General features: G+C 49.8%; 1 protein-coding gene across 1 annotated transcript; it reads left to right on the top strand.

The window, feature by feature from the left end:
* Positions 1-969: 969 nt before the first annotated feature.
* On the top strand, positions 970-2,681 carry CDKN1C (cyclin dependent kinase inhibitor 1C). Its single transcript, XM_050336919.1, has 3 exons — positions 970-1,600; positions 1,691-1,817; positions 2,001-2,681. The coding sequence occupies exons 1-2, from the start codon at positions 1,150-1,152 to the stop codon at positions 1,810-1,812; spliced, it is 573 nt and encodes a 190-aa protein (XP_050192876.1). The 5' UTR covers positions 970-1,149; the 3' UTR covers positions 1,813-1,817; positions 2,001-2,681.
* Positions 2,682-10,875: the final 8,194 nt, after the last annotated feature.

Raw genomic sequence — 10,875 nt, 5'->3', positions numbered from 1 at the left:
TCCATCTTTCTCCTCGTTGTTTGCAGATGAAAAACTCACTGTGGTAAAGACCCTCTGAGATGTGCATCAACATTATGATAATGTTCTGGGCCCAATTTTAGCACGGTGTCAGTTATGCTCCCCCTCCTTTTCCTTTCATACTCTTCCATCCCAAAACAACAAAAGGCAATGATTGCAGTGACCTGCAGAAAATGTAAAGCACAAGCCAGCTGATCTCTGGCAACACAATAGCAAGATTAGTTCATCTGCAGTGAACAAACACGTATTATGTGGGTTTTAAAGTTAGGAGAGGAAAATGCTGTGGTTTTCATGTATTTCTATTCACTAAGGCTGCAAGTTATTACTTCCATGCAGCTGAGAAGCCCTATTTTTAAAAATAGCCTTCAGCTTGTTTTGAAATCTGCAAGCATCTCGCTTTGTTTTGCAGCAGCGTAATAAAAAAACCCGAGCCAGAAACGATCCCGTTTTCCACCACACGCATCACCTCCCCCGCCCCAAACCCCCGCGCTCCACGGATGCTGAAAAAACTCCTCGGGGAAGGGAGGGGGGCGGGTAGAAGGCAAACAAACAACAACGACATAGTAAAAATAAAAATAAAAGCACTCCCACACGCACCCTACGCGCGGAAAAGGCAACACCGAGGAGGGGGGGGGAAACCAAGCCCCAGAGTCGCCGGGTTGGAAGCGGCGGCGGAGCCGCGACCGCCGGCAGACAAAGGGAGCTGGGCCGGCCGCGGGCGGGGAGCACGGCGGCCGCCCCCCGGGGCCGGGCCAGCGCCGGGGCCGCCCCCCCGGTCCGCGGCGGGGCCGGGCCGGGCCGGGCCAATGCGGCCGCCGGCAGAGCGGCGCTGCCGCCGCAGCCAATGGACAGCGCGGGCAGCAGCGCTGCCGCCGGGGGACGGGGGGCGGCGGGGGGGCCCCCGCCAATCGCGGCGGGCCGGCGGCAGGGAAACACTATTATGCTAATGGTGTTTTGCTCGCACTCGCGGCGAGCGGGGTTTAAAAGGCAGCGGCCGGGGGCAGGGGCTCAAAGGCGGGAGGCAGGGCTGGTGTGAGCGCCAGCGGACGGGTCGTGAGGCGAGGAGAGGAGCGGATCGGCGGGGGAGGGGCATCCGCGCCTTCCCAGCCCGCCGCGTCCTGCCCGGCGGCGATGTCCAACGTGCACCTCTCCGGGGCCGCCGCCCTGGAGCGCCTCTCCGCCCGGAGAGCCCTGGCCGGGAACGGCCGCAGCCCCGTCTGCAGGAGCCTCTTCGGACCGGTGGACCACGAGGAACTGGGCCGGGAGCTGCGGGAGCGCCTGCGGGAGATGGGGGAGGACGACCAGCGCCGCTGGGACTACAACTTCCAGACCGACACGCCGCTGCCGGGGCCCGGCCGCCTACGCTGGGAGGAGGTGGAGGCCGGCGCCGTGCCCGCTTTCTACCGGGAGACTCTGCAGGTGGGACGGTGCCGTGTCCCCCTCCTCCAGGCGCCCCCTTCCCCGCCGCCACCCCCCGCCGCCGGGAAGGGGCCCGGGGGGCGCCTGAGCCGGGAGAACCGCGCCGCGCCCCGCCGCCGCGGCATGCGGCCCCGCCGGAGGGGCCCGACGGCCCGCATCACAGGTGCGTGGGGGTCCTGGGGGGGCGAGGGGGCGGGGGGCGTCCCGCCGCAGTGGCTGATGGACCCCTCCTTCCTCTGCGTCCCCTATCCAGATTTCTTCGCGAGGAGAAAAAGGCCGGCGGAGCCCAAGGTGGCGGCGGAGCGCCCAGCCGGCTGCCCGCCGCCCCCCGCCGCCGTGCCGGCTGAGCAGACCCCCCGCAAGCGGCTCCGGTGAGCCAGGTGAGGCGCGACCCGGGGGCGGGCGAGGCTGTCCGGGCGCCTTCTCCTGTACTTTTTTTTTTTTTCTTTTTTTTCTTTTTTTTTTTTTTAATTATTATTAAATTTCCCCTAAAATTTCCCCTGTCACCACCGATTTTTTTCTGATTATGTTTTTTTCCCCTCCCCCTTTCTGTTCTTCCCCAGACTTTTGCACTACTGCACCCACGGGAGAGGCGTGCCGCCCCCGAAGGCGCGGCGCCCCGGAGGAACGGGGGCCGGGGCGGGCGGGGCGGCGAGCTGGGACCCCCCCCGTGCCTGCCCGGACCGGGAGCGGGAGCTGGAGCCGGAGCGCCTGCCCGCCGGCCGCGCACGGAGCAGTGTTAAAAGTACAGCTGTGCAATGTATGACGTTCTGTATAGAAATGTATTATGCCTGATGTTGAGTACACTGGCCAGAAGTGTAAAGCTTTAAAAAGTCATTTATAAGAAATGTTTAATCTCTGCTGAGCTCTCAGTGCAAAAAAAAAAAAAAAAGGAAAAATGAAAAAAACAAGTGTATATTTGTACAAAACTTTTTTTAAGAGTTATACTAACTTATATTTTCTATTTATGTCAGAAACGTGGATAACTTTGACATCCAATAGTCTTTTTTTTTTTTTTTTTGGTTAAGCCAAAGGGCACTATATTTGCTTTTGTTATTTACAAAATGTAAATTTATTTTTATAGTGGATTTTTTTTTTTTTGCATTCATAAGATGTAGCTATGAATCAAAATATTTTTTAGACTTTACTTGAAGACAAATCTGTTTCAATGGATCCTGAGCCGGTCTGTACCACTGCCATTGCAAATTATGCCACAACTTCAGTAATAAAAGTCAGGAAACGCCTGCAAGGCTGCTTGGTGTGTGTTTCGGGGGAAGTCCGGAGGGGAGGTGGGGGGAAAGAGACAGACCCCGAGGCTTGGGCGGTGGAGTCAAGCCCGGCTCTTCGCGGGGGGAGGCCTCTCTCGCCCCAGGCGCCCCTGGAGCACGACCCTGCGGCGGGGAGAGCGCTTCCAGCTACGCCCCCCGGCGAAAAGCTGGCGTGCAGCTCGGAGGGGAAAGGAAGGCCTTTTTCCCTTAAAAACAAGTGTTCCTGAGTATTGCTGGAGTTAACCCAAGCATGAGGGGAGTACGCGCTCTTCGTGACACCCTGAATTCGGCCTTTCGCCACATCTCATGGTTACTTTTAGCCGTTTCCCCTTTCGTCCCAAAGCTGTATCTGCCCCCTGTCGAGGACCCCGGCTGCGCTGGGGCAGCCCCTTCGCACAGCATAGGGGCTGGCCCGCTGCCTGCCCTCCTGGGGAGGGGTGGACTGGTGCCTGCGGGCTGTGACCCCCAGCGGCTCAGCACTAGGGGGACGCCCCCTTCCTGGGTTGTGCAAACCTGCCCCGCCCCAGCCGCGGGCCCTCAACCCCCCGCCCGTAGCTCGGAGCTGTGGCTACTGCAGGAAAACACTTCCTGGTACCTCTTGCCCAGCAATGATTTACAGGGCAAACACACCACAGTTCTGGGAAGGGCAGCAGTTCCAGCTCGCCCTAAAAGAGGTAAAAAGCAAAACAACAAGCACAAAATAAACGCTCCCAACAGGCAAAACAGCCTGCATTTTGACGTTAACGCTTTGATGATGGCGTTGTCACAACTGTGCATCCACAGCACTTTGCGGTGTCACCTTGTCCCCATCGCCTGGGAGGGGGTCATAGCCACAGGATATATACACACAGCCCCGTGGGGTCAGGGCAAACCCTGAGCTGCTCAGGGAGGAGGGACAGACCAGGGCTGGTCTTGGCTACAGGTGATGCAAGGATTGGGGTGCTGGAGAGTACAGATGGGTAGCAGGGATGCAAGAGGAGGACCAGGATCCTAGACGCGTGGGGACTGACTGGCCAGATTTATCCCTTTCAGACCCCACTCCCCACTCTTGCACCTTCGTGAAGCGCTGCACCCCCATGCTGGACCCAGCAGGTGGGGGCGACGAAGAGGGCATCACTCCCTGGCTTTATGAGCTCTCTATGATACTCTTTCACGGAGGGGGGAGGGAGCTGAAAGAATGAGGTTCAGGGTGAATAAGGCTCAGGATTTATCCACATCGTTTTCCCCTGGTCCCCGCAGCGCTCCTCTCTGCCCCCCCGTCACGGCCGCCAAACACTCCTGGCTGTAAAAGTAACATTGATTACCTCCAGCTCCATGATCGCTTAATCAGAACGGGATTATTTTACACGCCCGCATCAGTGGCCGCTGACTCAATACGATTTTCCCCCCCTTTGAAAAGAAAAATAGCTTTTCCCTTTCCTTATGAAAGCCAACAATACCCGGAGTGAGGCAGCTGGATCCTCCAGGATTTATGGGCTTTTCTCTCGCTTTCATGAAAGCAGGTGCCTTTGGGACCTCCATTGTCCCAGCCCCCAACTAATAATAGGACTTTTTGCAATGAAAGATCCCTGCTCCTAGCTCCCAAATACCTCGGTCAGAGGAGCCACCGCCTGCCCCGAGGTGTGCTCAGCCTGGCTCAGGAGGAGAGCTCTCACCGCGGGGAGAGTTTAGGCACGGGGCTCTTTATTAAAGCAAATAGTTCCAGCCCATGGGCATAGCACGAGAGGAGCCAGAGGGTTTCCAACCCGCAACAGGGAGGGCCACATCCCGCAGCCCCCTGGGCTGTGCTCTCCTTGAGGGCCCGGGAGTGCGGGAAGGTGTGCGGCCGCCCCCGCGCCCTGCCCCACCCAGCCCGGCCGGCCCTCCTCGCCCCGGCACAAAGCACACTGCCCCTATTCTTTCGGCCTTTGTAGCCATATGGCAAATCCATGTAGACACAGCCAACATCCATTTATTCAGGCACATAATGTCCCGCAACAGGGAACAATTGGAACTTTGTTTGCTTCTATTATTGATGCGAATGGGCGACAGAGAGAGAGAGAGAGAAAAAAAATCATTTAACTATAAGAGATATCCAGCTAATTATGAACCATATGTGCCTATAGTTTCAAAGCAATCCAATGAAGTTCATTTTAAATCTAGACTACTTTATTAGTACGGAAGACAGATGTCTCAACAGTACATGCATCAGAGGAAACCATGTAAAGAAGTTCTTGAAATATTTAACTAGGACTCATTCATTGTCAGAGGGGCTTTAAAGTGCCCTTTATCATGAGAATGCATAGGCAGAAGCGGAGGGAGGCTGCCGGTTGTTACTGCCAACCCACTTACCCCTTAGCGCTAAATCCCAAATTCCACTTTGGATTTGACAACAGGAATATTTTTGGAAAAGATTCAAAATATCAGGGGTCTTGAAGGACTGAGCTTGCTGCTCATTACAGCTACAAAAAGTCAGGTCATTATTTGAGCCGCCTTAATCCCAGACTGAAACCAGCTACGCAATTAGAGGAATAATCTACTCCAAATCACCACTGTTCCCTCTCCCAAGGAGCAGAGCCCTGCATTTTTGGAGGATGGCTACTGCAGTTCCTCCCCTGTCCCAAGAGAGATCGAGATGGGAGTGTTAACATTGTGAGACCTACAGAAATTTTTTTGTACAATCATCTCTCTATGTGAATCTGTGGTGGGCACCTAAAGGGAAAGGGCTCTGAAGGAAGACTGGAAGGGAAGCTTGGTGGGAGGAAGTCTTTCAGATTTATATTTTTTTTATTAGGGAATGCAATTATCAGCAAACATTCTTGGCAAAAAGGTTAGCGCTACCTTTACGAGCGCAGCAACATCTACCAGTAATTAAGCCACTTCAGTTAGATGAATGCAACATATGGTTGACACAGGGAATCATTCTCTGTCCTAGCCACAACTTTTCTTTCTGCGCCAAAACTTGTTCTATTATCACTTAAAATAAACAAAAAGCTGCTTTCCACTTCCTCAGCAAATATTTGTTGCTAATGAGCAGGAGGTGTAGGTAACAGGATGGGGAAGAAACCTGTAGGTTTATAAGGAATAATTTCCTAAGTTTGGATATGGAAATAAAATTAATTCACTAAATGCCCAATTCACTTGCAATGAGCTACAATTGCTTGGTAGGATGGCTACACAGGGAGATTTGTGTGAAGGATCGACACAGAGAGATGTAAATTGAATTGACCATTTTTAAGCACTGAAATAGTTATGAAGAATACTTGCATATATACGAACACACGCATGTATATACAAGAAATAACTAATCAGGAAATATAAAATAATTTATCAGGGAACTGGATTTTTTTAAGGCACATTGTCACCTACCACTACAGGATAAACTCACAGTGGTTTTCCAGTGTCTTCTCCTCCACTAGCCTGTACTCTCCCAGAATTGTTCTTCTTGACAAGGATTTTTGAACAGAGCAAGCCAAAACACAAACCAGAAGTCTTTACCTAAGGTGAAAGGATGGGATTATATCTGATTCACAGAGGATGGAGAAGAATCAAGTAGCTCTCTCCCACTGCACAGTATCTACTACTAAAGACTGCATGATCTCTTTAGGTGTCAGCGATGAAATTCCCAATGGAAAGTGCTTCGTTTTTTGGTTTATTCAGTTGTTTTTTAAACCAGGGGGGATTTTTAGACATACATTTCCAATAAACCTTTGTTGGGACAGATTTTTTGGGGAAAAATAGAAATGAAAGATGCTAAAATGGTTAGATGATATACAGAATGTAAAAGCCCTGAAAGCAGGCCTTGCTGTGAGATAAAAAATAACTCAAACTCTTTTAAACACAGAACAAATTAAATTTTGGAGCCACTTTCTGCAGTCTGCACGGCCAACCCTCTGCTTCAGGAAAACTGTTGGCCAGTGGTGGTTGCACAGCTTCGTGTCTGTATCTGTGGTGCCACATGGGCCCCAGTCTGTAGGATGAGGATGCAGGGAGAGGGAACAGGAGAATTGGGAGGCAGTACCAGAAAACACCTAGGATGGGGGTGAGAGGCTGTGGGTAGAGCAGAAGCATAGTTGAAGAGGCTGGCAAGGGGACAACAAACTCTGCTGGTTTGATCAAAGGGAGGGAGAGAAGGGAACAGATTGCAACGTTTATACTCTGCATTATATATTAATTTCTGTTTATATTCTGTGCATTCCTTCAGAGGCTGCCTGGTCCCAACACACTTCTGCTGTCAGCAAACACCCATGAAACTCATCCAGTAACATCCCATTCCTTCCCTGAACTCATCTACAGATGTGTGCTAGCAATAATCTTCTCTTTTTTGTTCCTGTTTCCCAGGTCAGTGAGGGATCTAAAAAATTCCCCAGACCTGCTGAGGAGTCACTGGACTTCATCACAAGATTACTCCCTCTCCCCTACCAGATTTGCTTTAGCATACTTGATGCCCCCTCTTACGCACACTGCACTTGTACTACATGGAGAATGAGCATTGGGAAGGAAATACTCAAGGTTTGGAGCTGCCCAAGCTGTCTGTATGATTTCAGTCCAAATCTTTTGCTCCCAGTACATTTTCACAGCCACACACATAATTTTTTGTTCCAGGACACACACTACCCAATTCACCCAGTGCTTTCCCTTGCAGAATGCATCTGGGCTGTGCAACAAAGGGGAAACTGCTGGATAAACTCCTGCCAGAGAAGCTGAGAAAGTAAAGCAAAGGCCTGCAGGATGCTTTCATGCTTAATCCAATGCCAACAGTTGAATGCAGGCTTTTATGCTTCAGAGAACAGTTGGCTCCTCTAGGACCTGCAACAGAGGCTTTGTGCAGTCCAGGGCAAGGTGCTTCAAGTTTTCACGAGCAGACACTAATTGTGCCCACCTTTGTTGGGCAACTGATACGAGATGCTCTGGTCTGACTTGTGAAGGTGCTAAGCACCCACAGCTGCAGCTGCGCCTGGCTCTGCATGTGGTTTTGGCCAGAAGAAGCCCAGGTTTTGGAAGGCGAGCAGCCATGGGGTACCTTGGACCAACACTCCAAACTAATTATTAGCTCCCATCTCTCTTTATTTGTCTTCCCATCACTAAACAAGGAAAATATCACTCATCATTTATATTTTAAAACATTAATGTTTGGAAAGTACTACCATGAATAGCACTCTATAAATCCGGTGGGGAAATTAATAATGACTTTGAGCAGGGTTTGAATAGTGCTTGGTTAATAAGACATAGCACCGTCCATTGAACGTCAAGAAAAACAAAATTGAGCAACTGCTCATTAAAGCGAGAACCGTTCACTCTGTGCACTCAATGCGATCATTTAATTAAAAGATTTTATCGTCATGCACAGACACAAGGGGGCAGAGCCACGGCCCGTCCTCCCTCAACCTTGCCTGCTCCGCATCAAACATACAAGAGTATTTCTTTCTACAAAGAGAACCTTAAAAACATTCAATTTTTTTTTTCAGGCCCCTGTATGAACAGAAATCACTACCTGAGCTTTGACAGGTCTCTTCACCTTGCCAGATCTTTTTTGCCCACCTGTCACCCTTAGGCCCACCCTCACCCTGCCAACCCCTTCAGGACTGGGGAGACTCCTCAAGTCTCACCACTTCCCAGACTCCTGCAGGTGCAACAGCCCGGCCCCAGGCTGTGATCTCCACCACCTTTGTCATCATGGCAAGGCTAGGAAATCACCTCTGTGCCTGGCTATGAGGTGGGAGGAAGGAGAAGAGCTTTTCAGAGCGGGAAGGTTCTTTGGTCAGGGTCGTTTTTGAGTGATATTGAATTAAAGGAACATGAGCATGCAGCTCCTCTTGCACACCACTCTCTGCAGGGACTGGTTGCAGTAAATGTGCAAACCAGCCACCTCAAAATCCAACAAATGAAACCAAAACCACCTTTCCTCAAGAATACACCACCACCATTTCCTCTGTTTTTACATGGAAGTACTGAGGAAAAGTCCCTGTTTGGGTTGTATAAAGCAGCTTGAGCCATACTGAGATCTACAGTAATTTACTGTGGAAAACAGCGAGCATGAATTAAGTTGTTTTCATACATTTGGTAATTGGTTTAGCAAAGCCAGCTTTTCTTAAGACCTTCAGTCAAGATGTTTTCAAACATGAATCTAGTTAACATCACTTCAGTTTTGCAGATTTGGTACAACATCCCGTCCACTGGCTGGTGGTCCAAAAAGCTTTAGATATTTTTTTTTAAGGTTTTTTTCTTTCACCCAGATAACTGAGCAGGACTGGGAATACTGGCACCTGGTTCTCTATTTTCTTCTGCACATCATCAGGCAAAACCTGTTTCTTTGTCCTGATAGCTCAGGGAGTCCAGACATATATCCATCCAAAGGAGGAAGCCCATCTTTTGTGCCAAGACCAAACTTTTAGGAGGGGGTTTAGGTAGCCCCAAGCTGTTAGAGACAGACTTTTCTGCTTGGAGAGCTGCTGGAGAGGGTGCGCTGGTACCCACCTCTGCCTTCCCAGACTCCCGCCTCTCTTCACCGCCAGCCACCGGGCAGGATTGCCATGCTACCCCATTCTGCCCAGATGAGGAGTCCAGGGAATGCAGCAGGTTACGGGATGTTGCAGGGGAACACGTTACACGTTTAATTTTGCTGATAAGACAAAAGGCGCCTGCCTGACGCAAAGTCTATTCACCTGCCAAATTGAACACTCCCCCTCCAGTGCCAAGTACGTGAGTCGGGGGCAGGGCACGGCTGGGGAGAGAGCAGGGACACCCCACAGCTGCCATTGGGAACCCTTTTCCCCCATCAGCACAAATCCTGGGCTGGGCGCTCCGCTGAGAAATGGCCAGGCACAGCCTTTCTACAGCATAAATACAATAAAAGCAGCAGATCGTGTTTGCTCGCGGGTGCGCAGCACAGGAGAGCACAGCTCCAAGCAGCAGCAGTTACCTCTGCAGGGGGATACAGCAGGAGATTTAGGGATAATTTCCATAACAATCGCTGTTAGCAAACACCCATAAAACACAACGGGCAAAGACACCTCATCAGAAGGAGTTAGCTGCAAATTAAAAGACGTACTTGTCGGTTTCGGCTTTGTGCCCGTCTGCAGAATTTCGAGGACTTAGTGCAAAAATTCTCTTTAACAATATTAAACAAAATAATACCAATTTCATTTGAGAGCCGTTAACAAGCAGAGAGAAAATACAGAATTTATATATGAAGCTTGATCTATGCTCACTGAACTATTCTGTCAGAGGAAGAACAACGGCGGGAGGAAAAGAAAAAAGAAGAGAATAAAACTTTCCCAATTATCATATTTCCCTGAAATTCAGCTATGCAGAACCACAATAATTACAGGCTAAGGAGAAATATTGCAAAACGTTGGCACGGAAGGGGCTTTTTCTTGACCCTGTGGACTATAATGGGAGATAAAGAGATTGACCATTTTGGGAGGAGGATGCCTTCATTTCTTGACGTGACTGTAGATTATTTCGGCTTCAGGAGACAAGAATGTCCCTTTAACATCTGACCTGGCCTTTATTTAAGAGCAGCACTTCACGGTTCAGGAAAGACAGACAATTTTCTAATTCCCAGCTCTGCTGGAGGCTGAGGCAGCAACTTCCAGACAGGACACCTGCTAACACTAGAGAAATGGCATTATTATGTCAACAAGTTTACAAATCTGAGGATCAAAAAGCCTTTGCTTCTGCTGCTACTCCACAGACCAAGGACGACGACTTCTTCAAAACAGAGTTTCACAGAGGTTTTTCTTCCCCCCCCCCTCCAAGAAATGGTTTCTTTTCACTTTCAGCAGATCGGTTTCCACGTGAAAAAGTCAATAGTCAAAGAGTTTCCTAAGTTTCATTGGTGTGTAGCAGAAAGGGGATTAGACCTGGGGCCTTTTTACTGGCAAGCCTTTAAGCAAATAAATGTTCTTGAATTCTTAGAGAAACAAACCTAACTTAAACAAAATCCAGAATATATGCGATTTGCCCCTCCCCAACACAAATTTAAAAGAGGGAGAGGGAGAGAGGAGTGAGAAAGAAAGAAATAATTACTAAATATTTAAGGGATACTAGTGCTAAATCTTTGTCTACTGTAATTATGCTTTTATTTTTGCAGTTAACCCAAAGAGAATGGCTGCTTTCACATATTCACAACGAGCTATTAATAGTAGCTAGTGTAATGCAATATCAGAGATAACAGAATAATTAGAAT

Source organism: Myiozetetes cayanensis, unplaced genomic scaffold (genome assembly GCF_022539395.1).
Source record: "Myiozetetes cayanensis isolate MyiCay16 unplaced genomic scaffold, myiCay2020 scf6-25, whole genome shotgun sequence".
NCBI lineage: Eukaryota > Metazoa > Chordata > Aves > Passeriformes > Tyrannidae > Myiozetetes > Myiozetetes cayanensis.
This window is presented reverse-complemented; position numbering and strand designations above follow the sequence as displayed.

Coding starts and splice junctions, on each gene's coding strand:
- CDKN1C (XM_050336919.1), top strand. CDS start 1,150: ATGTCCAACGTGCACCTCTCCGGGGCCGCCGCCCTGGAGCGCCTCTCC. Junction 1,601..1,690: donor CCCGACGGCCCGCATCACAG/GTGCGTGGGGGT, acceptor TCCCCTATCCAG/ATTTCTTCGCGAGGAGAAAA.